Genomic DNA, 25,992 nt, shown 5'->3' on the forward strand with positions numbered 1-25,992 from the left:
CAGCGGGTTGCCATTGCAGGCTGGGGCCAGCAGCTGCACCTCAGTCTACTTGGTACGTGGCGTGGGCTGTGCCAAGTGGCTGCCGCTGGCTCTAGCCTGCAGCAGCAACCTGCTGAAACGCTGTGCACAGATCAGGTGCCTGCACCCCCCCAGAAAGAGCTGGGGAAAGTGATCAGAGAGCTTGGGAATTGAACTGGGAGCTAGATGTCAATGTCAGAGCAGTCTTTCCCCACCTTTTCCCCCTCCCTCTTAGTTTTTGTTTTCCTGCAAGCCCAGCTCCGAATCTCCGAAATTTTCCGAAACATTTCTGAAATGTTTTAGAACCTTCTGATTCATTTCAGAGCTTTTTTGGTGACTTCCACTTCAATTTGGATTCAGTGTTTTGGATGCCGAAATGGCTGCCGAAATTTTGCATAGCCCTAGCAGTTTCTAAAGAAAGAGGCTTATTTTGCCTTGAAATGCCATAAATACTTGGAGAGGTGTAGCTCAAATGTCTTTTCCATTGACTATATCCTTAATTCCCTAGTTTGGGATAAAATTTTAGGTAAAATATATATATTCATATAATTTGAAGAAACGTTTGTTACTACTATTTTAGCAAGAAAAGAGTTTGCCTCTTCTTAAAATTGCTTTTCATTGCAATTCAAAACTTTTCTGTTTAACTGCATTTAGTGGTAGAGATAGCTTTGTTATAGAACTCAAAAAGCCAAGTTTTCAGGCTATCTTTTGCTGGGACTCTTTTTGCATGTCTGCATATCTTTTTGCCTGTCCACATATCTTTGCATATCTTTTGTGGGTATACAGTTTTCAGGGAAATTCCAGGCAACTGAGAGAGTGTTCATGTTGGGACATTACAATTTCATAGTTTCAGAGTTTCTAGGGTCGGACGGGACCGGAAGAAATCATTAAGTCTGACCCCCTGCCCTGGGCAGGAACAAGTGCTGGGATCATAGTATCCCAGCCAGATATCTATCCAACCTCCTGTTGAAGACCCCCAAGGTAGGGGAGAGTACCACCTCGCTTGGGAGCCTATTCCAGAGCCTAGCAGCCCTAACAGTAAAGTAATGCCTCCTGATATCAAACCTGAATTTGCTCTCAATCAATTTGTGGTTGCTATTCCTTGTTATCCCAGGTGGTGCTCAGGGGAACAGAGCCTCACCTATTTTCCGCTGGTCCCCTCTGGTGAGTTTATAGATGACCACCAGATCCCCTCTAAGTCTTCTTTTGTGGAGGCTGAATAGATGATTGGCTAACAGTTTCTTGTGGTTCTGAATGAGGGACTATATCTTACAGAACAATGACTGTGAAATGTAGATGAAGGGTCAAAGTGGATAAACAACTCAACAACATTTTTGCTTTTACAGAAGGGATATTATGAATATTGGGATTGTGACAGGGACACAGCAGAAACAGGGAGGTGATTTTACTTTTGTGTCTGAAACTTGTGAAACTGATAGTGGAATACTGGTGTACACTGATAGTGGAATTCAGTTCTGGTGTCAACATTTAAAGAAGGACTAGCCAATTGCCCATCAAGAATGATGGGGTGGGGATGGAGCACCGCCACCCAACACCTCAAGCTGCTGCTGATTTGCCTCTGGCCCCATGGACCCCTCCCCCTCTGGTGTGTCTGGCTCTGCACTGCCAGTCCCTGCTGTCATGGGGGGAGAAGGGGGTGGGCGGGGACTGAGCCCTGCATCCGGGCCCGTTCCCCCCATGATGAGGTGGCAAGACTGGATCTGCCTCTAGTCCTGTGTGCCCTCCCCCATCCCCGGCGTCCATCCCCGTGTGCCAGGGGAACTGGTTGCTGCTTGCAGGGAGCAGAGCAGGGAGGGTGCGGGGGTGAGGCCAACAGTGCTGGCCGTGCCTCCGCCCAGCTCTGTCTGGTCTGTCGCTGGCCCTCGTCCCCCCTCATCCCCTCACTGCCTCTGCTCTGTCCCCTGTGTCCCCTGTGTCCATTGCTGCCCCTCGCTCTCCCCCTCACTGCCCCCCGCCCCATCCCTTGTGTCCCCACAATCATGGTGGTGCTCAACTGCACTGGCTTCTGTCCAGAATGCTCTTGGAGCACTCTGATTGGTTGTTTCAGTCAGCCAATCAGAGTGTGAATAAAGCGTTACAGACAGACAGACTAAGGCTTTTATATATATAGAATGTTGAGACAAAAAGGAGAGCGGTAGAAACAATTTGAAACAAACTTAACTCAGTCAACTGAGTTCATCAAAAGAAAATTGTGGGATGACTTGATTATAATGAAGTGCTCTTACAGGCACTGATAGATTTCCCACCTCTTTTTGTCTTTCTGGAAGACACGGTTTTACCAAAAAACAGGTTAGTACCCTCTAAGCAACATATCTGATGAAAAGGCAGCCAAAAAAAAAACAAACCCAAGAAAAAAAAGACGCCGTTAAAATTCATATTCTATAATATACTAAAAGCCAAACTAGACAACCCAATAGTCCCTTTTACCCTCAAAGTCTGTGAAACAAATAACAGTTGACATTGTGACGCAGATACAATACTGCTGAAATATGGGTCTTACTAATACAGACCAGTGATGTTTTTATTTGTTATTGAAGGGAGATTATTCATACATATTATTTCATTCTTTAGAGCTAGATTGTGCAATCGTTTCTAGATGAGACCTTGTCAAACATGTTATCCTTCTGAAGCTAGAAGACTACATGACACTAGCAATAGAAAAAGGATTTACTGATATAAGTGAAGACTGCATAAAGTAGGGGTGCACCGATAGAGATTTTTGGGGCCAATAGCCGATATTTAAGGAGGCATATTGGTTGATACCGATCTGATTTCCGATACAACTGCCTCCAGCTGCTAAGTCCGGTGTGGTGGTGGAAGGGGAGGGAAGGGACATGGGGGGGCAGATCAATGCCCCTCACAGTGAGGGAGGGGGCAGGGGCAGGGAGAGGCACTGCCCAGGTGGGGCAGAGGAGCAGTGGCTTGTGAGTGGGGAGGCAGCTTATGCTGCTGCTTGCACCCCGGGAGGGCACAGGGGTTGGGGGGTGTGCCCCCTGGATCTGTGCGGGGAGGGGCGGACTGCATCCAGGGCTGCGCGAGGCTCTTCTTAGCGGAAGCTAGGCTCAGAGTGGGTGCCGGTGGCTCCAGGAGGATGCTGCATCCACCCCAAATTTTGCTGCTGCTCTGCTTGTATGCTGCCACTGCCAGTCATCCGGCACAGCCCTGGCTCTTCCCAGCGCGTCAGTTGAGGTGAGGCATTGAGCCAAGGCTGCGCCGGGTGGCTGGTGATGGCGGCGCTGCAAGTGGAGCAGTGGTGAAATTTGTGGTGGATGCAGCATCCTGCCAGCACCACCAGCACCCACTCTGAGCCCAGCCCCTGCTGAGAAGAGCCCCACACGGCTCTGGCTGCAGCCTACCCTGCACAGATCTGGGGGGCACACACCTCTCCCCCCCGTGCCCTCTTGGGGTGCAAGAAGTGGCAGGAGCCACCTCCCCCCTCTCATGAGCCACTGCTTTGGCCTGCCCCCACCCCGGCTGGGCAGTGCCTGCCCCTGCTGCCTTCCTCACCGTGGGGGCATTGATCTGTCCCCCCTCATGTCCTTTCCCTCCTCCCTCCCTTTCCACCACACCAGAATTACCAGCTGGAGACAACTCTCCATGCCGCCAGCTGTACTCCTCGCTGCCTGAGTGCTGCGCTGCGGCTGCACGGGTACTTATCAGCCAAATGATCAGCCCCATCAGGCCATTATCCAATACAGCCACTTTTCTTTATATTGGATCAATGTATTGGTGCACCTCTAGCATACATTGTACTATAGATCCAAGGAAAAGGATCAGGTATCTTAGAGAGAAGAGTTTACAGAGTATGAATATGAAAAATCCTTTGGGAAGTCACTATTACAATACTTACAATATTGACTCTGGTCTGACAGCATGCCAAACCTAACAAGCCATACCAGAATTTTCAGCCTTATTTCTCCTTGTCTTGGAGCAGGTGGTAGTAAAGAATTTCCTGAGAGAACATGTTCTCAATACTGCTTCTGTATTTATAGACTGGGATGAATGTATGTTACGGCCAAACATCTGTGGAACAGCCAAGTGCCAGAACACGCCTGGAAAATATGAATGTGTATGTGCGGAGGGCTTCAGATATAATTCAACTACAAAGAACTGTGAAGGTAGTATTTTCTTTTAATCATCATCATCTTTGTAAAGTATGCAACTTTCTTGTATTAGTTTAATCCTCAATTTTTAATCACTGTGAGTCTCAAATGTTCATTTTCTCAGTGACTCAGCCTCAGTCAGGCTGCTTTTTGTACAAAGATGTAAATTAACTATTGGGGAGATTCATTCTCAAAAGGTTTTCTTTGGCACCCAAGACCTCTCTATATATATCTGTCTATATACTATTTATCTATCAGTCTATACAGTGTTCCCTGTGTTCATAGAACTCTGTGTTAGAAGGATGAGTTGTATAAGGACAGTCTGGATGGAGGACGGGATCCACCTCCAAGGAGGAATATTCCGCACTGGTCTGGTCCTGCAGGGAGCGAACCAGGAAAGCCAAGGCTGTGATGGAACTCCAACTAGCTACAAGTATCAAGGACAATAAAAAGTCCTTTTTCAGATATGTGGGGAGCTGGAGGAAAAGCAAGGGCAACATTGGACCCCTGCTGAACCAGATGGGACAACTGACAACCAATGCCCAGGAAAAAGCCAACCTATTAAATGGGTACTTTGCGTCGGTCTTTCATCAGTCCCATGGGACGCCCATGTCCATTATGAGACAGGGATGCCTAGGTGAGGGAGATTCCCTGCCCTCCATCAATGCTGACCTCATGAAGGAACACCTTGAGAGGCTGGACACCTTCAAGTCAGCCGGCCCTGACAATCTGCACCCCAGGGTGCTCAAGGAGCTGGCTAGCATCATAGATCTGCCCCATGCATGGATCTTCAAGAGCTCCTGGCGCTCTGGTGAAGTGCCCGAAGATTGGAAGAGGGCCAATGTGGTACCTATCTTCAAGAAAGGGTGGAAAGTGGATCTGGCAAACTACAGGCCCATCAGCTTGACCTCTATCCTGGGCAAGGTCTTAGAAAAGATTATTAAAGAGGCCGTTCTTAATGGACTGGCCGACGGCAACACCCTGAGGGATAGCCAACACGGGTTTGTTGCGGGTAGGTTGTGCTTGACCAATCTCATTTCCTTTTATGACCAGGTGACCTATCACCTGGACAAGGGAGAGGAGATAAATGCCATATATCTTGACTTCAAAAAAGCCTTCGATCTGGTATCCCATGATCACCTCTTGATAAAACTGGTCAACTGCAGCCTCAGGTCCACCACGATCCGCTGGTTGGGGAATTGGCTCTGTGGTCAGACCCAGAGGGTGGTGATTGATGGAAGTCAATTGTCGTGGTGCCCTGTGACCAGTGGGGTCCCCCAAGGCTCTGTCCTTGGACTTATATTGTTCAACATCTTCATTAATGATGTGAACATTGGAGTCAGAAGCGGACTGGCCAAGTTCGCCAATGATACCAAATTCTGGGGTAAAGCATCCACACCTGAGGACAGGAGGGCCATCCAGGCTGACCTTGACAAGCTCAGGAAATGGGCGGATGAGAACCTGATGGTGTTTAATGCTGAAAAATGCAAGGCTCTTTGCCTTGGGAGGAAAAACCTGCAGCATCCTTATAGGCTCGGCAGTGCTACGCTGGCTAGCACTATGGATGAAAAGGGACTTGGGGGTCATGATTGACCACAAGATGAGCATGAGCATTCAGTGTGATGCTGCAGCTACTAAAGCAAGCAAAATGCTGGCTTGCATCCATAGATGCTTCTCAAGCAAATCCTGGGATGTCATTCTCCCGTTGTACTCAGCCTTGGTGAGGCTGCAGCTGGAGTATTGTGTCCAGTTTTGGGCCCCACAATTCAAAAAGGATGTGGAGAAGCTTCAGAGAGTCCAGAGAAGAGCCATGTGCATGATCAGAGGTCAGGAAAACAGACCTTACGACGACAGGCTGAGAGCTATGGGGCTCCTTAGTCTGGAAAAGCGCAGGCTCAGGGGTGATCTGATGGCCACCTATAAGTTTATCAGGGGTGTTCACCAGGATCTGGGGGAATGATTGTTCACCAGAGCACCCCAAGGGATGACAAGGTCAAAAGGTTATAAACTACTGCAAGACCGTTTCAGGCTGGACATAAGGAAGAATTTCTTTACTGTCCGAGCCTCCATGGTCTGGAATAGCCTGCCTTCGGAGGTGGTTCAAGCGCCCACATTGAGTGACTTCAAGAGAAATTTGGATGCTTATCTTGCTGGTATCCTGTGACCCCAGTTGACTTCCTGCCCCTGGGGCAGGATTCGATGTTCTTCTGAGGTCCCTTCCAGCCCTAATGTCTATGAAATCTATGAAATCTTCCCTTATGAAATGTTCTCTTGTGAACAGTTTTCAGTGGAATGAGTATTTAGGAAGAGTCCTAACAGGGACAAGTACCCTAATTATTCATAATGTAATGGCATATATAAGTAGTAGTAAAGCTGTGAAAAACCACTGAAAAGAAAAAAAAAGTGTTCACACATGTAAGCTGATGTTTGTTTTAAATATTTATGGTTATTTCTAGTTATGACCCATGGTACATTTTCATTCTTCCCACCGGCATGTTTTTATTTATATATTCTGTGGAAATCATGAAATTCCAATTGTTGAAGAAAAGCATAACTTGTAGGACTTCATTTTAGAAGGAAATTTTTCATTTTTGCAGATTGCCACAAACTCTGTACAATAACCCCCAAAATGACTTTTATTCTTTATCCATACAAACACAACTTAAAAGTAGTTCTTAGGTGGTGGGAAGAATTTTGCTCTGTGGGTTTGTGTTCAGCTTTCTAATGTGATAACTTTATAAGATGGTAGATTGAACACACAGACTTCTGATCTCCTTACTACAAGGTTACAAGGAGGATACTGACATATTCTTGTGGATGTTTCTGAACCGTGTAAATCAGGATACTAAGGACATTATGGTTTCAGTAAACAAATCTAAAACACATCTCCACATCCTACACACCTTTGGGTTTAGTTTTCTTCTGAAATAGGGATCTTGAGAGTTCTGAGATCAAAGGCATTAACAACAAAACAAGGCCTAAACTCCTGCTAAAGTCATAATGCTGCTAAGTTTTCAGACCTGGTTATAACTACATTAAGTGGGTCATCAAACCTTGCCTAAGGATTTATGCTGTTGGACAAGAACTGTGGAAGTTAGACATGTATTTTCACTATAGATGGAACAGTTAAATCCAGTGGATTAAAGAAATCATTTTTTACACACACCCACACTGACACACACACTTGCATATTGCAGTAGTAACAAGAGAGGGAGAAGGGATTCCCTATTTGTCCCCACCAGCACAATGTGCTGTAGTGTGATCTTCTTCTTCTGAGGGACCTGTTGGTGGAACACAGCTATAAAATCCAGGCAGGGTCCTCTACAGGTCCCACCAGCGAGGCTGTCTATGGATAGAAACTATGTCATCTGACTTTGCATTTGTGCCACTGTAAGAATGTTTATGGTGAGCAAATAGATGTCCTTACCCTTTGGTGTGCCTTTCAGTGGACATGAAAAAAGAACGTAATAGATTGTGCCACTTCATTGCAGTGACATCTGTTTACCCTGTGGCAGTAGAGTGCAAGCAGCCTGGAGCTGCCTGCTTACTCCAGCTGCTGCGGGCAAATGCTCTGGAGACTTGAGGAGCCTCTTTCTGCACACACTGGGTAGGATTGGGCCCCTCAAGGCCCCAGGCCACCTACCCAGCTTTTGCTGCTTAGAGAGATGTGCCCTGGAGAATCTTGGGGAGCCTCTCTAGGTTGGGAAAGATAGAGTTCCCTGCTAATGAAGACTCACCCCAGGATCTCCTGGGCACGTTTCCATAAGCAGGGAAAGTCCACACAGGTCTGGGTGTGGACCCACATGAACTGGAGAAATCCTGGGCTCTATGTGCATCCACACTGGGACCTGCAATGAACCAATGCCTCTGAGTAAAGTATGGGTTGGCATGAGACCTGGCACAGGTCTCAGCATGGAGCACAGGGTGCCAGGAATTCCTCAGCTTCCATGCCACCCCATACCTCCACAATGGGAGGTGCGCTGACCTGTGCTGTGTGAAGCATGTGTTGTTGTGGGTCCTTGCAAAGAAGTGCAGGGCAAGCAGGGAGCTGGGAAATCCCCAATTAAGGGGGACACATTGTCTGTTGTTCCACATGGGGCCTATGCCTGATGCAGAACAATGAGCAATCTGCATTTTGCCCAGTAAAGTGGATCAGTGGTGGTGGGACACATGCCACCACAGCTGATCCACTTTAGTTTTGTGACATATGTTTCTACCCTGTGATAGCTACTAAAGATGCCCATCTCCCTTCCATACCTTTGGAGCCACAAACATCCTTGCAAATTAGGAAGAGCTTGAGGCTAGCACTTTCCTTTCTTGTCTCTGCATGCCAGACAGAATTTCCACATGCTTTGCAGAACCAGACTCCAGGATAGCTCAAGCTAGCCCAGATGATGTTTTAGGAATGAGCTAGATCTAGCACAGGTTCACTTGATTCAAAAGTCTATCATGTGTAGCAAGGCCTCGGGTGTCTTGGGCAGCCTGTAGCCCCCTGGCATCCGATCCCAGTCTTTTTCCCTCTAGCTGGCACCTGGTACTTGGCGCACACTCCTACCTTACCTGCTATGCCTTGATGTTAACAATGATGTGTGTGGGAGACTGCCTTCAAAGAGCCATGCTCCCAGTCTAGCAACAGAGAACTAGAGATCTCTTCCCTGAGGAAACAGGTGTCTACCCCTTTTCCCAGTGAAGAGATCTCTAATTCTTTATTGCTGGGCTCTCAGGCTTCCTCACTGTCTCTCTGTCCCTTGCTGTAGCCCACACACAGTTTACCCGCAGGCACCTTCACCAGGCATCCTTACTGACCTCCTTCAGCTACTCCCATGCCTCAGAGCTCAGTTACCTGGGACTTGCTTTCCTGATACTCCTTCTGTTATCACAGTTTGGGCTATACTTCTCCTTCTAGCCCAGGAGCTCTGTCTAGCTCTCCCCCTAAATCCTCTGCCTAGCTCTCCCCCTTTCAGCTACCAGGCTGCCTTCTGCCTAATGGGGCACAGGGATGTCTCCTTTGCTAATTAGCAGGCCTCCTGCCAACTCCTTCCTCAGTAGGCCACAGTCTATCCAGCTGTGTTGCAGCCACTACCTTACTAGCTTGCTGGAGCTTGCTCCCAGGTAGTCACTCACACCCGTGTGGCCCCTGGCTACTTACTTCCTTGCAGCTGGCTTTGGCTCAGCTGCCTGTATCAGGTTTCAGCTCTGTAATGCTGCCTGGCCTCACTCTGAGTAACAGAGGTCAGGGCCCCGATTACATCATTCTTTCAGCTCCATATATCCTTGCTCTCCCTGAATAGGGAGTTTCTTCCGAAGAAGTCATGGAGCCATCTAATTAAATAAGAAAGGGATGTCTGCACTACGAGGTACTTGTGCATTCTGGTGCATAGCTTATGAACTGTGCATTCTGGTGCACAGCTTCTCGTGCACTGTTTAGACATGTATTTTCACATGCTTATGAGCCTGAGGTAGGGAAAGAGCACTTTCCCTGTCCACATTTTTTTAGTTTAACATGGAGAATGCGCATTTCCCATGGATCCACCTCTTGCTTACTGGTACTGGTATATGATACCATGATTTCTTGAAGAGTATTAAAAAATCCTAGAATTATGCAGAATGTAGGCCTTTGAGGAACTAGTCTGTGGTGCACTGTAGGACGTCTTTCCTTAATAGTCCCAAGGATGGAAATTATTTTAACATGCCATGAGTTTTTGTCAGCCCAGTATGCTGCTCACTTTTGTGCATATATAACTAGTGGGTGGAACCATGGAGACTTTGGAGCAGCTTCTCCTGAATGCAGCCCTGTAATGCCATTGTTCAAGAAATAATGCAGGAAGGCCGTTTTGGCAGCAACGTGCAAAGGTGTTGAACATGGGTGAAATGCAAAAATGTAGAACTTTTGGTTCAGAGATTATGTCTTTTATTAGACCAACTGAGAAATTGCAAATATATATATTTTTTTCTGCAAGCTTTCGGACTCACATGCCCTTCATCAGGCTCAGGGAAAGTTCAAGATGGTAAAAAGTTCCCATATGTAGGAAATAAACTTCATTTTTGCACAGAGGAAACTGAAGCTGGAAATCTGTCCTTCTAGGTCCATGAGACACTCTCATGAGTTACTCCAAGGGACAGATTTCCAGCTTCAACTTCTTCTGTGCAAAAATGATGTTTATTTCCTACATATGGGGATGTTTTACCATCTTGAACTTTTCCGGAGCCTGATGAAGGGTGTGTGAGCCCAAAAGCTTGCAGAAAAATGTAAATTTTTTTTGCAATTTCTCAGTTGGTCTAATAAAAAGTATCATCTCTGAACCAAGAGTTCTAGATTTTTGCATTTCTTTTTGTCTCAGACCAACACGGCTACCAAATATATCCCTGGAACATGGATGAAGCATACAAGACAGATTTTTGTACATGTGATGCACTATCTTCATGGGGATACCAGCATTTCTGGAGCAGAAGAAATAGTATGTTTTGGCAAGACTGTGTTATATTAGAAGACAAGAGATGACCAGAAATTCTAGTGGATGAAGCATATCTTCATAGACCTGTGTTAGGAGCTCACACTGACACTGACACCACAGTACATGATTGAGGGACAGTACAGATTCATGTTGCTGAATGAGCCATCTAAAAGCTGGAGAGTTCAGCCTGCTACATTTTGGTGTTGGCAAGTGAACTCTCAGTCTCATAGTGGTGGTGGTGGTGATGGCGTAGAGATGCTACTCTTGGAGTGGGATATGGGCATGTGAACATGTCTAAAGTAGGAGCTGCACTACAGGGAATGAGATTCTTGAACCATGTCACATCCTTAGAGTTTACATTCCTGAAGGAGCCAGTAAGCATGCTACATGTAAGTGGCAAACATTCTCTGATTGTGCAACTCTTGGCGGTCAACAGGGGCCAATTCATCAATATTCATGTGGGAAGTCCTGGCAAGGTGCAAAATGCCAGAGTTCTGAGAAAATCTGTTTGTTACATGCTTGGAGAAGCTGAGACTTTATTCCTACCCAATGGTGGCATTAGAGTGATGATGTAGCCATGATGGTCCAGAAGTGACATGAATGGCTAGGATTCCTGTGGGGTGATACCTTTTATTGGATCAACTGCATGGTTGGAACAAATTTAGACAAACTTTCAAATGCAAGACATTCTTCATCAGGTCAGAATAATGAAGAATGTCTTGCATTTGAAAGTTTAACTTTATTCCAACTATGCAGTTGGTCCAGTAAAAGATATTACACCAGAAATCCTTCCCACCTATTGGCACTGGAAACACCATAGTATGGTACATAAGATATTCTGTTTCACTTTTAGTTGTTGCTGAAAGGATCTAGTTGGATCCTGGACACCAACAGATTCCTTGGTACAGCTACATTACCCCCATAAGCCATGTTGTCCCAAAGATGAAGAGATGCTATAGGTCCTCACATCCATGCATACACAGAAGTTTTAATAAGTAATTGATTGCTAATACTCATGCTGTTTTGCAGCTTGCAAAATACCACAGGTCATGTGGTACTGATACTTGGATATTTTTGAAGTGCTAATTTAGCTGTTTTCCTTAAACTCTTCGGACAAAGGGGTTGCTAATCAGCATGGGATATTGTTTTGCCTTATTAATTTTATGTAATGCATTGGGTAACTGCTTATTCAAATGAAAAATAAAGTATTATTTAAAAAATGTGACTCTCTGCCTGCTTATTTTGGGACATAGGGTGCCATTTAGTTGGCTCGTGGGGAATACCTGCTGTTTTTACATGGTCTAATAAAATCTTTGGCATAGCTGCAGTTTCTCTTCCCTTACAATTAAGTGGACAAGTGCTTAGCACAAACCACAGAATCTTATTCAATTTAGAGGTCTCTCCAAGGACAAATTTCAGACCACAGTCTGTTCATTTGACCGCTAACAAGAAGTAACTGCTTTTTAACTACTGAACAAAGCCAATTTTGGAAACTAATATGTGAAAAATTATGACCCGATTCAGCCTTGCAGGAGTGGTGCATCTGCTGCATGTAGTAACCCTCTTGTGTTTTACTCCTCCTCTTCTTGTGCTACATGGCTGACAGGAAAAAAAGGGATTGTTAGTACCTTGGCATTGTAGAAGCTATCTCCCAGGCTGGGGTGGGTCCAGAAAGGATGCAGTGGGACAGTCACGTCCCATTTTGGCTGGATGTCACATGAGTTGTCAGTGCAGGATCTGGCTGGAGCCCCTGTTTTTGCATGGCTTCAATGCCCAAGGGGTAAGTGCTACTGCCACCATATCACCTCCTTTCCCCTGCTGCTGAACTTAGCGGTGAGGGGGGTAGGGAAGGGAAAAGGCCAACAGCAGCATCAGTGTCTCACCCTGACCAGCTCGTGAGCTCAGAGCTACTGGTCATGCCAAGCTCCAGCAGGAGCCCATGCTGGGCAACGAGCTCAGAGCTCACTGTACGTGTAGCACAACCAAAGTGGGGGTGGGCTTGCCCTGTTCCTGGGTTTGCTACTGTTATCAGGGAACTATCAACAGCTTCAGATCATAATCTGTGGCAGGGCATTGCAGATAATGGAGGAACAAAGAGTAGCAGAATTCCCTGTTCCTTATTATTAAGCTCTTATGGAGGGGACCTGTTTGCTGCAAGAAGCTGTGCACTTGGGCATGCACTGCAGATTACACGGAAACCTACCTTTACATAGAGACTAGTGCTTGCTGAGAAGCCTTCACAGTTAGTTACCTGCCCAGGTCTTGTGGATGTTGAGACCTAAGACTGTTTTGAAGAAGCATTCCTTGAGTTCCAGTTCCAGCTTCTTTTCCATAGTCTCCCATTTAAGGAATTTGTCCAGGTTCCTCTGCTCCTACTCCTGCTGTGTCTACAGGAGTTTCTTTATGTTGGTGCTCATGGGAATGTGTAGATGAAATGAGTGGCATGGGTACATGACACTTTAAAGCAGGTTAAATGCTTTTGCACCGCTTTAATGGTGTTGGTGCTTGCACGCATTGGCGGCGTATTGCGCATGAATTCCAGCCGCTGTAACACATTTGGTGGAGTAATACGCCTTAAATGACTTTGGGGTGCAGCAAACTAAAACATCTCTGAGGAGTGGCTCGGGCTGTGCAGGTAGCCTGGCATCAGCTTGGGAAGGCAGGCTTCACTGAAAAAAAAAAAGAAGCAGCGAGCCTGATCCCCCCCGAGCGTGTCTGCCTACCTGAGCTGTGCGGGGACCTGGTCCTTCCTTCCATGGCTGCGGTGTCCCCTGGGACCACCCGAGCCGGGTACCTGTGGGTGAGTGCTGCCTGGGGGGAGGAAAGGGGTGCTGCTGCTATGGAGGGAAACACCAGCTCCCACTGCAGGCCAGGGACCACTTTGCCTGCTGCCAGCTCACCCTCCACTCTGCCGCCGGAGAGGCAGGTAAGACATGGGTGTACACAACACGAGGGTTTACTTCACCCTAAATTGAAGTGGTGTTTTTAAAAACCCACTGCTTCAAGTTAGGGTGAAGTAAACCCCCGTTTTGTCTACACATGCCACGCTGTCATTGTCTACAGATTGCTTTCTAATAGCTTCCTCAGCAGTAACATCTGTGGGCTCAGGTTCCTGGGGGGATGGGTCTTCCCTTTCAGATAACAAAATATCTGCAAAGGAAGTGAAAGTGCATCTTTTTGGATTTGTAAAAAATACATTTTCTCTGCATTACTTCTGTAAGATTAAGCCATGATTTTCAACTTACTTAAATCATCTTGGTATGTCACCCCTTTTCATTGGCAGGCTTTGCCATTCAGAGGTATCAGGTGAAAAGCTAGCAAGAAAACTACTTGTCATAATGTATTCAAAAACATATCACAGACTGGGTTCACATTCCAGTAAAGAACTATCCTTGCTCCTTACTCAGTTAGCTTAATGTATCTGGCTTTAGGACTTGCGTGAAGTGAATGCTCAGCCTAAGTCTCATGTAACTTTTCTCTTTCACTGCAGATGTGGACGAATGTGCTGAAAACATTTGTGCTCAAATGTGTGTAAATTACGAAGGAAGTTATACCTGCCATTGTGATGGTCATAAAGGGTTCAAGCTCTCTCAAGACATGAAGACTTGTGAGGTAAAACTGCCTGAGAGGTGAAAGTTGTGAGGCAAGTCTCACTGTGGGGCCACAGAAGTGGTGGTTTCTTGATCACAGGATGAACTAGATTAGAAAAAATACTAAGATAATTCATGCCAATTTCAGAATGCTGGCAAAACACTGGAGGCAGCGGCACTGTGGCATCATTCCACAAAGCAGACACAGCAATTCAGCTCATGAGTATTTCAACAGAATTTGGGCCATGCAGGGCACTTGCCTCAGCTTCCTGCAACCCCACTCTCCCAAAATGACCCCAAATCCCTTTTCTAAAGGAAGAAAGTAGGCCCTTTTTGGTTTAGGCATCCCTAGGGGTTGGAATTATGGTTTGGAAAATGGTATCGCACATTTTCAAGGTGTTTTCTTGCTGTGAGAACCTCTTCCTACCCAGTCCCACAGAATTACTTCAGACTTGAGCTGAGCTTGAGTGGTATGAGTTGACTGTTTTGTCTGGTCCCAGTTTCCATAGCTGTAGAAGAAAGTACTAAGTGTTGACCATGTGGTTTAACCAAATGCTGAAAACTCAATTCACTTCCAAAATAAGCTTTTTTTAGGAAACAAAAGAATTTTAAGATTTATACTTGTTAGTGCCAGAAACAGCAGGACTGTAGAACATTTCAGCAGAAACCTTTCTTTGTTAATTGTTTTCTTTATATTATTTTGGCAGGAGCTGGGCAGGTTGGGACTTGTAAGGGTGTTCAAACAGCTTCCCTCCAAAACAGTCGTTGACACCATAGGAAGTAGAGGGGCTTAAATATTTCCAGATCAAAGCCTGATATTGTATCAGCACATATTTACCAGAACTTGTTTTGTACTTACTACAATTTAATACTTAGGCAACATGGGGAGCAAAGCCATTTCCTGTTGATAATAAAGTGGGAAGTCTGTCCTTGGTTTCTCTATAAAGCATGACTCCTATTGCTGTGTGTGAGAGGTTTATTAGCCCTCATGAAGAGATGCATGAACAGAAAGGGCATCTATACACATGGTCTGAGGTGGAGGGGGGCACTTTAATTAGAGCGGTTCCAGGAGCTGCTCTAATTAAAGCGCCCACAGTGTCACATGTATTCAGCATCCTGCACTTGAAAATTGCAGCAGGGCGCACTTGAACTAACATGAATCAGCACGTGTTGGAGCAGATATCTGGCATGTGTAATGGTGCCCTAAGAGTCTGAGCCAATATTTACAAGCTAGTGGCAGGTATTTTCAACTGGAATCCAAATATCCAATATATAATTCATCATTTAAGGGCAGACTTCTTATGCTACTTTAATTCAGGAATAACTCCATTATAGTCAGTGGAATGACTATCATGAACATGGTGTAAGATCAAGACATTTTAAGAAATGGAACTTTAATAAGTCAGAATATCTAAATGCAACATGTCTAATGTGTACTGTAGCATAGGGGTGACAGAGATAGCCCACAGATTGCATCTGGCCAGTGGTACCTCATCATTTGGCTCCTGCTGCTGGCCCTGGGTCTCAAGTTGACCCATATGACACACACAGCACACACTGGACTGGCCTGATGTGCAGGACTGAGGATAAGTGCTGCACATGGCTCCCACTCTGGATTCTGTACTGTATACGGCACCTGTCCTGGCCAGTCTGGCACTCCCCTCATCATGCTGGATCCAAAACCCATGGCTGGGTCCACTGTGCCACACATGGGGCCTGCTCTGGCCAGTCTGGAGCAAGTGTTGCAGGGCAGTTCCCAGCCTGGCTGGAGTGGGCACCACATGCAGTGCAGTCCCGGACTAACCGGAGTAGGCACTATGGCTACTGTATCCAGCATAGGAGAGAGAGGAATCCACGGGCCCAATCTGGCCTGTGGGGTAAGCCCCACGCCATTCATCCAGCCCACAGAGCTAGATGAGTTTGATACCCCTGCTGTAGCACATTGCAGCTGCTGGTTCTGCCACAGCTGTGTGGGACTTAGGCCCCTGCCACACGTTACACCTAAGGCATGATTAACCAACTAATTACATCTTAAGTTGTAACCCAGCCACATATTAAAGGAATTTATGGCATCATAAAACAAGGAATAAGCCACAAAGTTATTATACAAAAAATGTGTAGTAACTTTGTGACTCGTTCCTGTGACACCATTAATTGAATGTGTGACTGGGTGTGGCCCCACACCTGGGAGCCCGGATCAGCTGACAGGGATCCACTGTGAGAGCTTGCTACATGCTGGTGCAGGGGGAACCTGGGATTATGATCCCTGGCTCTCCTTGCACTGGCAATAAGGCTTAATGGGATCTGATGTGTGATCCCACAATCATGGCTCCTGCCATACACATGTGGATCACACATCAAATCCCATTGCACCTTTACCTGCACATCTGGCAGGGACCTTAGTCTACTATGTGATTGAAAAGAAGAGGTTTGGTCCCAAAATAAAACTTCTGATTATCCTTTTACATCTAATACTAATTGTGACATGACAAGAGACAGAAAAGCAGCAGTGCATATTGGATAGCAGAAATCTGTTCATAACATCCTATCTGTTTAAACTGATGTCACTCAAAATATTACATTGTTTTTGAATACTAGGATCATCACTCCTGAATTACAGAAACCATTCATAAATCGCATACACAGTAATACTTTTCAGCAGTGTAGCCCAGAAAATAAATAACCTCCCTTAATTAAGGCAGCAGGGAATTTCTGTAGGTAGAATGTAAATACTGGTACCGAACTCTGATTTTAACCAGGGCACCAGCCACAATTTTATAGTCATGGAATCATTCATTGCCACAAGTGGTTATGACTTCAATTTTACATCTGTCCTGAGAAGATTCCTTTTTACAAGCATTAACACTGTGCTTGTATATTGATTCACTTTGACCTCCAAGGAAAGCATGCTTCTTATTGAACCAACCCCCCTCTCTAACATTGTAGGTGTTTTAGAGTTCATGCACCCCCAAGCTCAATACAACCATGTGTCTTAGTATAAATTATGTGCTAGAATCCTAGTGAGAGAAAGGAAGTGCTCTGGTTTTAGACTGGAGGCCTACTCCTGATTTGCATGGCCAGCCTTTGTATCTGAGTTTGCCTCTATTAAAACCTGTGTCACAACCTGCCCATATTTTCCCATGTATAAGAGACATAGAAAGGAGGTCTAAATGTAAGATGCACCTTATTGCAGCTATAGAATTGAAATCAGATAGCAGTAACTTGAAGTCAGCCTCCAAGGTGCCAATAAAGCCTGGAGATGCTGGTGACAGTCAGCAAGTTTAGCTCAGGCAAAAAGGGTATTGCAGGAGGCTGTAGCAGTACCTGTTTTCACATTTTGGATCCTACCAGTGCATGCCAAAGTCTGGAACTCATTGTGTCATCATGTTCCTTCAGGGAGTTACTGGGCAAAGGGGAGGGATGGGAAGCAGAGAGGGCTGTTGTGGCCCTACCTACCTTTTGCCCTATTCCCCTCTGGCAGTCACCATCCCCCATTGGTCCACCCATCTGAGAAATGCTGAGCTGCAGCTCCTGCTTCTTCCTTCCTTGCAGCCAAAGGAAACTATCTTTGTGGAAGCAGGACCCTCACATCAACACCATCTTCTTGTCCTCTGGTTCCATGTCACCCTGTCCAACTCAGGGACACTCTTTTCTCTATCAGATGCAGTGAAGGCATACACAATCTATACTCCAGCAAGACCTACCAAAGGCCCCCTCTGCTTGATCATATTCAGTAATTAATTTTTTCAGAACAGCAACAACATAGTTTAATTTGTTTTGAGGCATCACATTTTTTAAGTGCAATAGTGATCAGTTATGAAAAATGAATTATTCAAAAATGAAACTAGCTAAAATCAACAAGAACTAGAGTTCTTTTGTGATATATCACTGTAGAAAATTAGAGCATGCTGTTTTCCCTTTACCCATTATTTCCAGGCTGTTCCAGTTTGCCTCCCGCTGAACCTTGAGCCGAATTATCAATTGCTTTACCTGGCAGAGCAAACAACAGAAAATGCTGTTCTGCATTTAAGGTTTAAATTGCCAAATGCCAGCAGGTGAGCCTTTGCCAACAATAAAAGTATGCATGAAAGTTACAGACATTTGTTTCCATAAAGTTTTCAGAGGGTGACAGAAATGTTCAGCATTGAATGCGTAATTCTTACCATCATCTCCTCAGGACCAGATAAGACATCTTTATAGCGTGGAGAATGGCTGAATTGATATCACTGGCACTTAGTGGAACTGAAGTCATTTGAAATGACAGGAAGAGTAATTGCCTGGAGTCAGTTTACAGCATCACTTACTGATCATACTGTATCCCTAAGGCAGTCTTTTAATATAGGGAGACCAGCAAATTCCTAATATAGTATGACTGAGACACCTTTTATCTAGATACTTATTAGCTAAATGAACTGTTAAAGAGCACTTTCTATTGGACAAGAGGCAGTAGCAGCTGACTAGTGCAGAACTGCAGTCAGTCGGTGAGCAGGGAACCCCTTGGTGTGGGCTGTATGCACCACACTGCACTAAAGTCTTGATGTGAGCATATCACCATGTTTACCCAAGTCCAAGAGAACCCTGAATTTAAGATGACTCCCCAGTTATTAGATTCTAGATATGGAAAATTATAAATCTGTTTTAAGTTTCCATGTATAGAGTTATTGGAGGTTCCTCTTAAATTCTTCCCCCCCACCCCTGCCACAGGGAAAGTAGTGACAAGGGGGCTCTCATCTCTTATGGGAGGGCTCATCCCCCCCCCCGAGCTCCCCCGTAATTCGAACCCTGCTTGTCACCCTCTACTGTCTGCCCTCCCCCCTCCCTTTACCTTTGCAGCTGCTCCAGCTTTGTCTCCACCAGGAGCATAAAGCACCCCACTGGTCTAGGCAGTAGTGGCATCTCCAGGCTCCAGGCTGGGTCAAGGCCACTGCAGTATCTCCCGTCACCACTCTGCACTCCTTCTCCGAGTTCCCTCCTGCTGCCCTTTTTCCATGCTCCCCCTGCACTTTGTGCCCCTTCCCTGCACCTCTTTCCGGTGCTCCCCTCACTCCATGCGTCCTTTTCCCCAAATTTCCCCCATGTCCTCATCACTCCATGTGTCCCTTCCCCCATGCCCCCCTGCTGTCCTTTCTTCCATGCTCCCCTCCCTGCACTGCAGCCCCCTTCCCCATGCTCCTTCTTGAAATGCTAGCCCCCTTCCCTCGCACTCCCCTGCACCATGTGCCCCCTTCCCTTGCACCGTCCCCCCATTCCACATACCCCTTGCCTGCCACATGAACCACCCTGGTCCATTCCAGACCTACAGCAGCTGTTTGCCATACTTGAATCTAAAACAAGGGATTTTTTTTAGCCCATGTTGAATGGGGGGGAGGAGGGGGATGGTTGTCTTGGATTTAAGTGAACGTGGTATATTCCTTCAGCACCGAGACAAGATCCAACCCTGAATGAAGAGTATTATATCTGGAGTGGTTTTGCTACACTTGTATTGCTATGGGACCATGCACATGTAACAGTTAGAGCATGACAAGTGATACACATTAGCTTGGTGCTGTATCCAAGGTAGTATCCCTGCACCTTTGAGTCCTGTGCTTCAGATACTGTGCTCTATAGATATACCCCAAAAGAAGCTTGCTGCCCCTCTGTAAGGAAGAGAAAGACCTTGTAGGGGAAAAAGTAGCAGATGTAGAAAAAGATACTAATGGGCCAGTCTTGCATCTGACTCAAATTCTGCCCTGAAGAACCCCAACCACGAGTTCTACACTTGTAAGGCTCTAAACACTGCCTTCAGCAGGCGAAATTTAAATAAGCTTATTTCTAAAGTGCTGCAATTCCTTTTTTAGTCAAAGACCTAGGAAAAAGTCCCATGATTTCATAGCAAATAAAGCAAGATAGAGATTAAAGTTCTTTATCACAATGCTTTGGTCTTGGATGATGCTTCTGCTATTCTTAGCTAGAGACCGCAAATTATAGCATGCTGTACACAAATGATTGAAAAAGTTAATTGTCCCTCAAAATGTTCTAATACACTAGTGAAGTATAATAACTTGTTTCAATTCCATATCAGCTTGTAGTATTTACTCTTCACTTGTCAGCATCCTAGAGCAATTACTAATATTAGTGTCCTCTTTATTGTGCTAGAACTTCTTAAGGGTGGAAGCTGAAAATGCGGTGTTCTCTCTGACTTGCAGGTTCAGCAATTTCAAAGACAGCAATAAGAGAAGTGGTTAAATTCTTGGTTTTTAATTCCTCAGAATCTTTAGAAAAAACATAAGTATTGAGATACCTGTATTGAAATACTGTCTATCCTTGTGTTCTGAATCAATGTTGACCTGGATTTAATTTCTCCTGGAAGATTTTAAGGCACTTTCAGACCTTGGCAAAGGTCATAGATAGTTATTTATAGATTTCAAATAAGAAGATTCTTTAGGACTGTATTTGAAAGTCAGTGTAATCTTGACAATAAAGAACTGGATATGGAGTTAGGGCAGCAATTCTCTTTCTTATTCTAGTGTTAGAGTGATTTTGTAGCCATGATGGTCTAGGAATTTTGCAAGAGGCAAGGATTTCTTAGGGTGATATATTTTATTGGACCATCTGCATAGTTGGGGTAAAGTCTGTGCTGTGTAGGGGTGTGTGAAATGGGCAGTATTACCCGGAAGTGGACTGGAAGTGCTTCTGGTCTACTTCTGGGTCTGCTGCCGAGCATGCTGGAGACGCCCCGGTGCTCCGGTGGGACGCTCCATCCGCCCCAGCATCGCAGCATTCACGAGTTGCCTGCTACCTTGAGGTATGTAGAAAAAACATTTAAAGCTGTATTTATGTCCGAATCGCTGAATCTTTCCGAATCTCTCTCAGCTGATTTGGAGGGTTCCGATTCGAGTCGGAGAGATTAAAGGGTCTCCTGATTTGATTTGGATTCGAAGATTCAGCCACCGAATTGGGCTGAATCTCCGCTGAAACAAATCAGTGACTGAAGCTTCACACAGCCCTAATGTTGTGCTGACTTTTACTCCACAGACCTAATGAAGAGGGTTTTGCATTTGGAAACTTGTTTAACACTATCCCAGCTATTCAGTTGGTCCAGTAAATGATATCACCCTATATAATCCTAGCCCTTCTTATTCTGCCACTGACTTGTTATATGACTTTCACCTTGCCTCCCTGTATCTTTGTTTTCCCCTCCCACCCTTTATCTCTCCTGTTTATTTAGGTTAAAAGCTTTTGGTGATGGAGCAGCATAGGATCTCTAAGCACTGCTGTAATATAAGTAATAATACTGGTACATGTTTGATCATCCAACTCTCACCCAGACAGAGAATAAATTGGCCCAGTTTTCTGAATTAAAAAAAACAAAACACATTTACAAAGCCAATGTTAGCTAAGCACATTCATGGAGGATACTGTAGAATTTTCTCTGGACTTGCTCACTATTCTGTTGATTTTCTTCCTCTAGCACCCTTGTAAAAGTAGGAGAGTCTTAACCCTGTTTTGTAAATAGGAGAAGTGAGACAAAGTGAGTTGGTCATATGGGAAGCTCATGAGAATTGAACCCCCAAATCCTTCAAATCCAATGCCTTGAATAAAAAAATTGAACTTTTTCTCTGGATTCAGATTAACAAGTTTCCATAACTGCTGGGTTGTGCCTGTGACTAACAGCCTGCAGCCATTCTACCTGCTCAAATGCAGTGCCTTCTGAAGACTAATACATGTCTGTGTAACTAAGTTATTAACATATCACACTTAGTTCTTCAGTACCTCATCTGTCCTTTTCTCTTTACTGTGATTCCTCTCCCACCACTCAGATTTTCAGCAGAATTTGATTTCCGGACATATGACAATGAGGGTGTTATACTATATGCTGAATCCTCCAACAACACAGGATGGTTCTTGCTTGCACTTCGGGATGGAAAGATTGAGATTCAATTCAAGAATGAACATGGAACAAAAGTAACAAGTGGTGGCAAAGCCATTAATGATGGTGTGTGGCAAACAGTAAGTTGGCTTCTCCCCACCCTCCCCTCCAGTACAAGATTTCTGTCTGGTGTTCATACCTATGCAGTAGTGCTACTGCCTACTTCTGTAAATACATTTACCTTGACACAAGTGGATGGTAGCACAGTTATTCTAACACACAACTATTTTTATTCCACACTATCCAGTACAGCTTGATCAAATGAAGGCTTGTTGTGTCCTAACAAAAGAAAATCTTAAGACTTTCTTTTTCAGTGATACTTGCCTCAGGGCTTGGGGTCTCTTCTACTCCCAGTGAAGTCAAGAGGAATTAACACAAATAGGGTCTCTTTAATAAATCTGTTACATTCAGGGAAAATACATTAAGGTTGTGAAGTCAAAGGCATCTACTCAAGACTTAAATAACAGAACTGCAGTTTAAATGGGCTTCATTCGTTTTGGAATTTCCTAATTTTTGCACACTTTGAAAACTTAATAAGATACTTTTAATGTACATTTGTGTACATTTGCCTGAGTATTATAGAAAAAAACCCAAGTCATTTTATATGAAATGGCCTCAGGTATCATCAGCAGGTTTGAACCCAGGATTTTAGAATTGCCTTTGCTACTAAGTTTATGTCTCATTGATAATTAGGGTCTTCCAGAAAGCCATACCCACTAATAAAATATATTATATATGTTTTGTTTGATCTTCAGCCCAATTTTGGAAGTTATGCCAAATTTCTAGGGGTGAGATCAAATTCTCTCCCATTCATCTCATAGCCCACCTCTTCCTGCATTATGTTTGGATTCCACCTGTGCATGCAGATCTGGAGTGTAGGAAGTCTACCCAGAGCTACCCACAATTCTTTCTTCTTGTCTTCAGGTGCTTCTCACTCCATATCCTTTCCCCTCTTCTCTTAAATAGAGACAGACAAAAAAGGAGACAGGTCTGCAGAAGGATATTTTCAAAGATTTTGATTTATACATAAGTGGCACAATGTGGATGGCTTAGTGAGGGCTGCAAGGTATGATATTAACAGGCTCACATGACTTGGGTTGGCTTAGGGCAGCTTTAGGTTGATCCTAAATATCGATGAAGACATATCCTAAGGGTTTAACTACTGCTGACTGGCAGCAAATATATGCCATTTTCCTTTGTAAGCATAGAGGAAGGTGAACAACACATGGAAGAGGAGGTTACGTACCCACAAGTAATCCAGCTTACAGATACCAGGGCTGAGTAACGAAGATTTGACAGATTCTGAAAGGGTGTACAGATAAATCATGTAAATGCGTTGCATATCTGGACTCTGTTTCCATTTTGTGTAACCTTTCAGTGTAGTAGCAGGTGCTGCTTGAGTGAAAGGGTTTTGAAGGGCCAGAATAATCAAAACTACACAGTAGAAATTGCATGCTTGGTGTTCACTGGGTCTTGGTTTCCATGCCATACATTTTTCTTCCCTAGAACAAAGGATAATGTGATGGGAAGTGTCTGTGATAACAGAAGAAAAGGACCACTTTCAGTATAGACAGAATATTGGGCAATTTGAGAAGCAAGCTCTTAGCAAAGCCTTTTAAGTGCAGTACAAACTAAAAAACTGTGATTTTCAATAGCTCTTATTTCAATGAACAGTGAACAGGTTTTCTGAAAGAAAGCAAAAGACAGCTCCTTTCCCTTAGAAATGTCTCTGTTTCAAATTTTAAAGACCTACTGCAAGTCATGAACACACTAGAATGAATTTAAACAGTGTTATTTTTTAATAAACTATATTAAGTAATCTCCAACCATATATGGATGTATATTTATTTTTAATTCTAGATCTCAGTGGAAGAACTAGAACACAGTATCTGTGTTAAAATAGCAAGGGAAGCAGTGATGAGTATTAAGAGCCCTGGGAATCTTTTTAAACAAATAAATGGTTCACTGGAAATCAAGGTGTATGTTGCAGGGTTACCTCCCAAAGTGGGCAACACCCTCATTAAGCAGGTAACTAGAAAATAATAATTATGCCTATTAATATTATTGTTTGTTTCTCCAAATAATGTGTTTACCAACTGGGGACACAAAGGGAGGAATGTATGTATAAAATGAAAAAAGGTATATTGATTGTTTTACTTTGAAAATGAGTATGCATCAACACTTTGTACTCACTTTGCACTGGGCACATTGTTAGGGTTTCATTATAGAATCACAGTAGTGAACTGCCTCTTGTGTTATCTGATGCATGCAGGGTCGGAGGGGGGCGGGAAGGCAGGGGTAGTGCAGGATTATAACCTATATATTTTTTAAATCTAGAGTCCTGAAGTAACAGGACCACTTATGCATTTTACAGATGTTCCCTCTCTTGCTAGTAAATTGGCTCAGTCTGAGTATGTGTGCAAGAGTGAAGAAAGCACAGAGATATTTTACTTTTGCTCTGCCCATGCCCTATCCAACCCAGCTTGTAGCAGGGGGGTGAGGGGGTGGGAGGGTGAGGCATGGTTCCTTCATCTCTCCGTTCTCAAGAGCTCAAACTTATTCTGGGTGCACCAGCTCCTTGCTGCTCATCCCACAGCCCAGCAGTCACAAGCTTGGCAGAAAAGCAATAAGTGAATGGGCTCTGGAATCCAAACTTTGCTTTTGTCTCAAGAAGAGAAAAGCCTCCATTGCCCATATTGTATCTCTCCTTCATATCTGGAGTTTCTATCCAGGATCTTGCAAATCAATGCTATAGAATAATTTCCATTTAAAAACCTGCCACCAATCCACTAAAATAAGATAGATGCCAATATTTGAATCTCTTTTTAAAGTCCATTTTTGCTCTAAGTGGGAAAGGGAAAGGAAAAAAGGTAAAGCTACACAACATTTAAAAGCTTCTCTGTAAATGGCCTTTCACCTAATGTGAAATGTTCCTAGAAATATTTGGGTTCAGTATCAGTGTTATAAACCTATACCATCAATATGGCTATGGTTGACTGTCTGTCAATAAATATGTTGTTATGTAAAGTAACTCACACTCCATTGATTAACACTGTTTCTAGAACAAATCTGAATGCAACACACACTACTATAACTCTTCTGCAGATTAACCCTCGCATAGATGGGTGTGCCCGGGCCTTGAATCTGATGAGTCAGGGACATTTAGGCTTAACAGAAGTTATTAAAAAAACACAAATCAAACGCTGTTTACCATCTGTGGGGAAAGGATCCTACTACCCTGGCACTGGAGTGGCAAAGTTTCATATAAACTATAGTAAGTATTTTTCAGCCTTTTGCAACACGTCTTTAAGCTGAACTAATGTATCAGAACAGAAGAGAGTAATGAGCTCAGTCACATGCTCTTGATTTGAACAAGTACCCCACTAACTTAAGTAGGAGGATAGCTTTCAGTCCCATGCATCTCAGCTTAATTTCTCAAGTAGGGACACTTGCAAGGGGTGGAGAGGATTAAACAGATTCTTTCCATCTGTCTCTGCTCCAGGTTTGTCAATGTGAGTAGTTCGAACTATGAAAGAGAATCATACAAAATTACTTTAGAGAAAGGTACAGTTAGGAGATGATTATGATTTAAGTAGCATGATGTAGCATTAATGTAACATTTTAAAACAGGTAGTTCTTGTATTCAAGTATCCCATCCCTGAGCAAACAAAAACATGGGAGCATAGAGCAGAATGCCATTTCCCTTTGTTCAGCTAAATGGTAGTTTTCTAACTGCATAAATGGTGTTTTTGTCACATACACAAAAGTTGCCATGTTGTTATCCCTGCACTGTGGGCACAAAGGCATATACTAACCCTGTGCAGTTGGCTATACATTTGATGGGAATGTATGCCTCTCCATTCTAGATGCATGTCAGGAAAATGTAACCGGTTAGA

The 25,992-nt window shown here is 44.3% G+C and overlaps 1 protein-coding gene across 2 annotated transcripts in view; it reads left to right on the top strand.

The window, feature by feature from the left end:
- Window positions 1–25,992, top strand: part of PROS1 (protein S) — a 61,103-nt gene that overhangs the window by 19,691 nt on the left and 15,420 nt on the right. For both annotated transcript variants that reach the window (XM_059720511.1, XM_059720512.1), the window contains exons 7-12: window positions 4,032–4,157; window positions 14,088–14,209; window positions 18,124–18,242; window positions 21,987–22,176; window positions 23,957–24,124; window positions 25,202–25,370. In XM_059720511.1, coding sequence (XP_059576494.1) covers window positions 4,032–4,157; window positions 14,088–14,209; window positions 18,124–18,242; window positions 21,987–22,176; window positions 23,957–24,124; window positions 25,202–25,370 — 894 coding nt within the window. The remainder of the gene's footprint in view (window positions 1–4,031; window positions 4,158–14,087; window positions 14,210–18,123; window positions 18,243–21,986; window positions 22,177–23,956; window positions 24,125–25,201; window positions 25,371–25,992) is intronic.

This window comes from Alligator mississippiensis, chromosome 1 (genome assembly GCF_030867095.1).
Source record: "Alligator mississippiensis isolate rAllMis1 chromosome 1, rAllMis1, whole genome shotgun sequence".
Lineage (NCBI taxonomy): Eukaryota > Metazoa > Chordata > Crocodylia > Alligatoridae > Alligator > Alligator mississippiensis.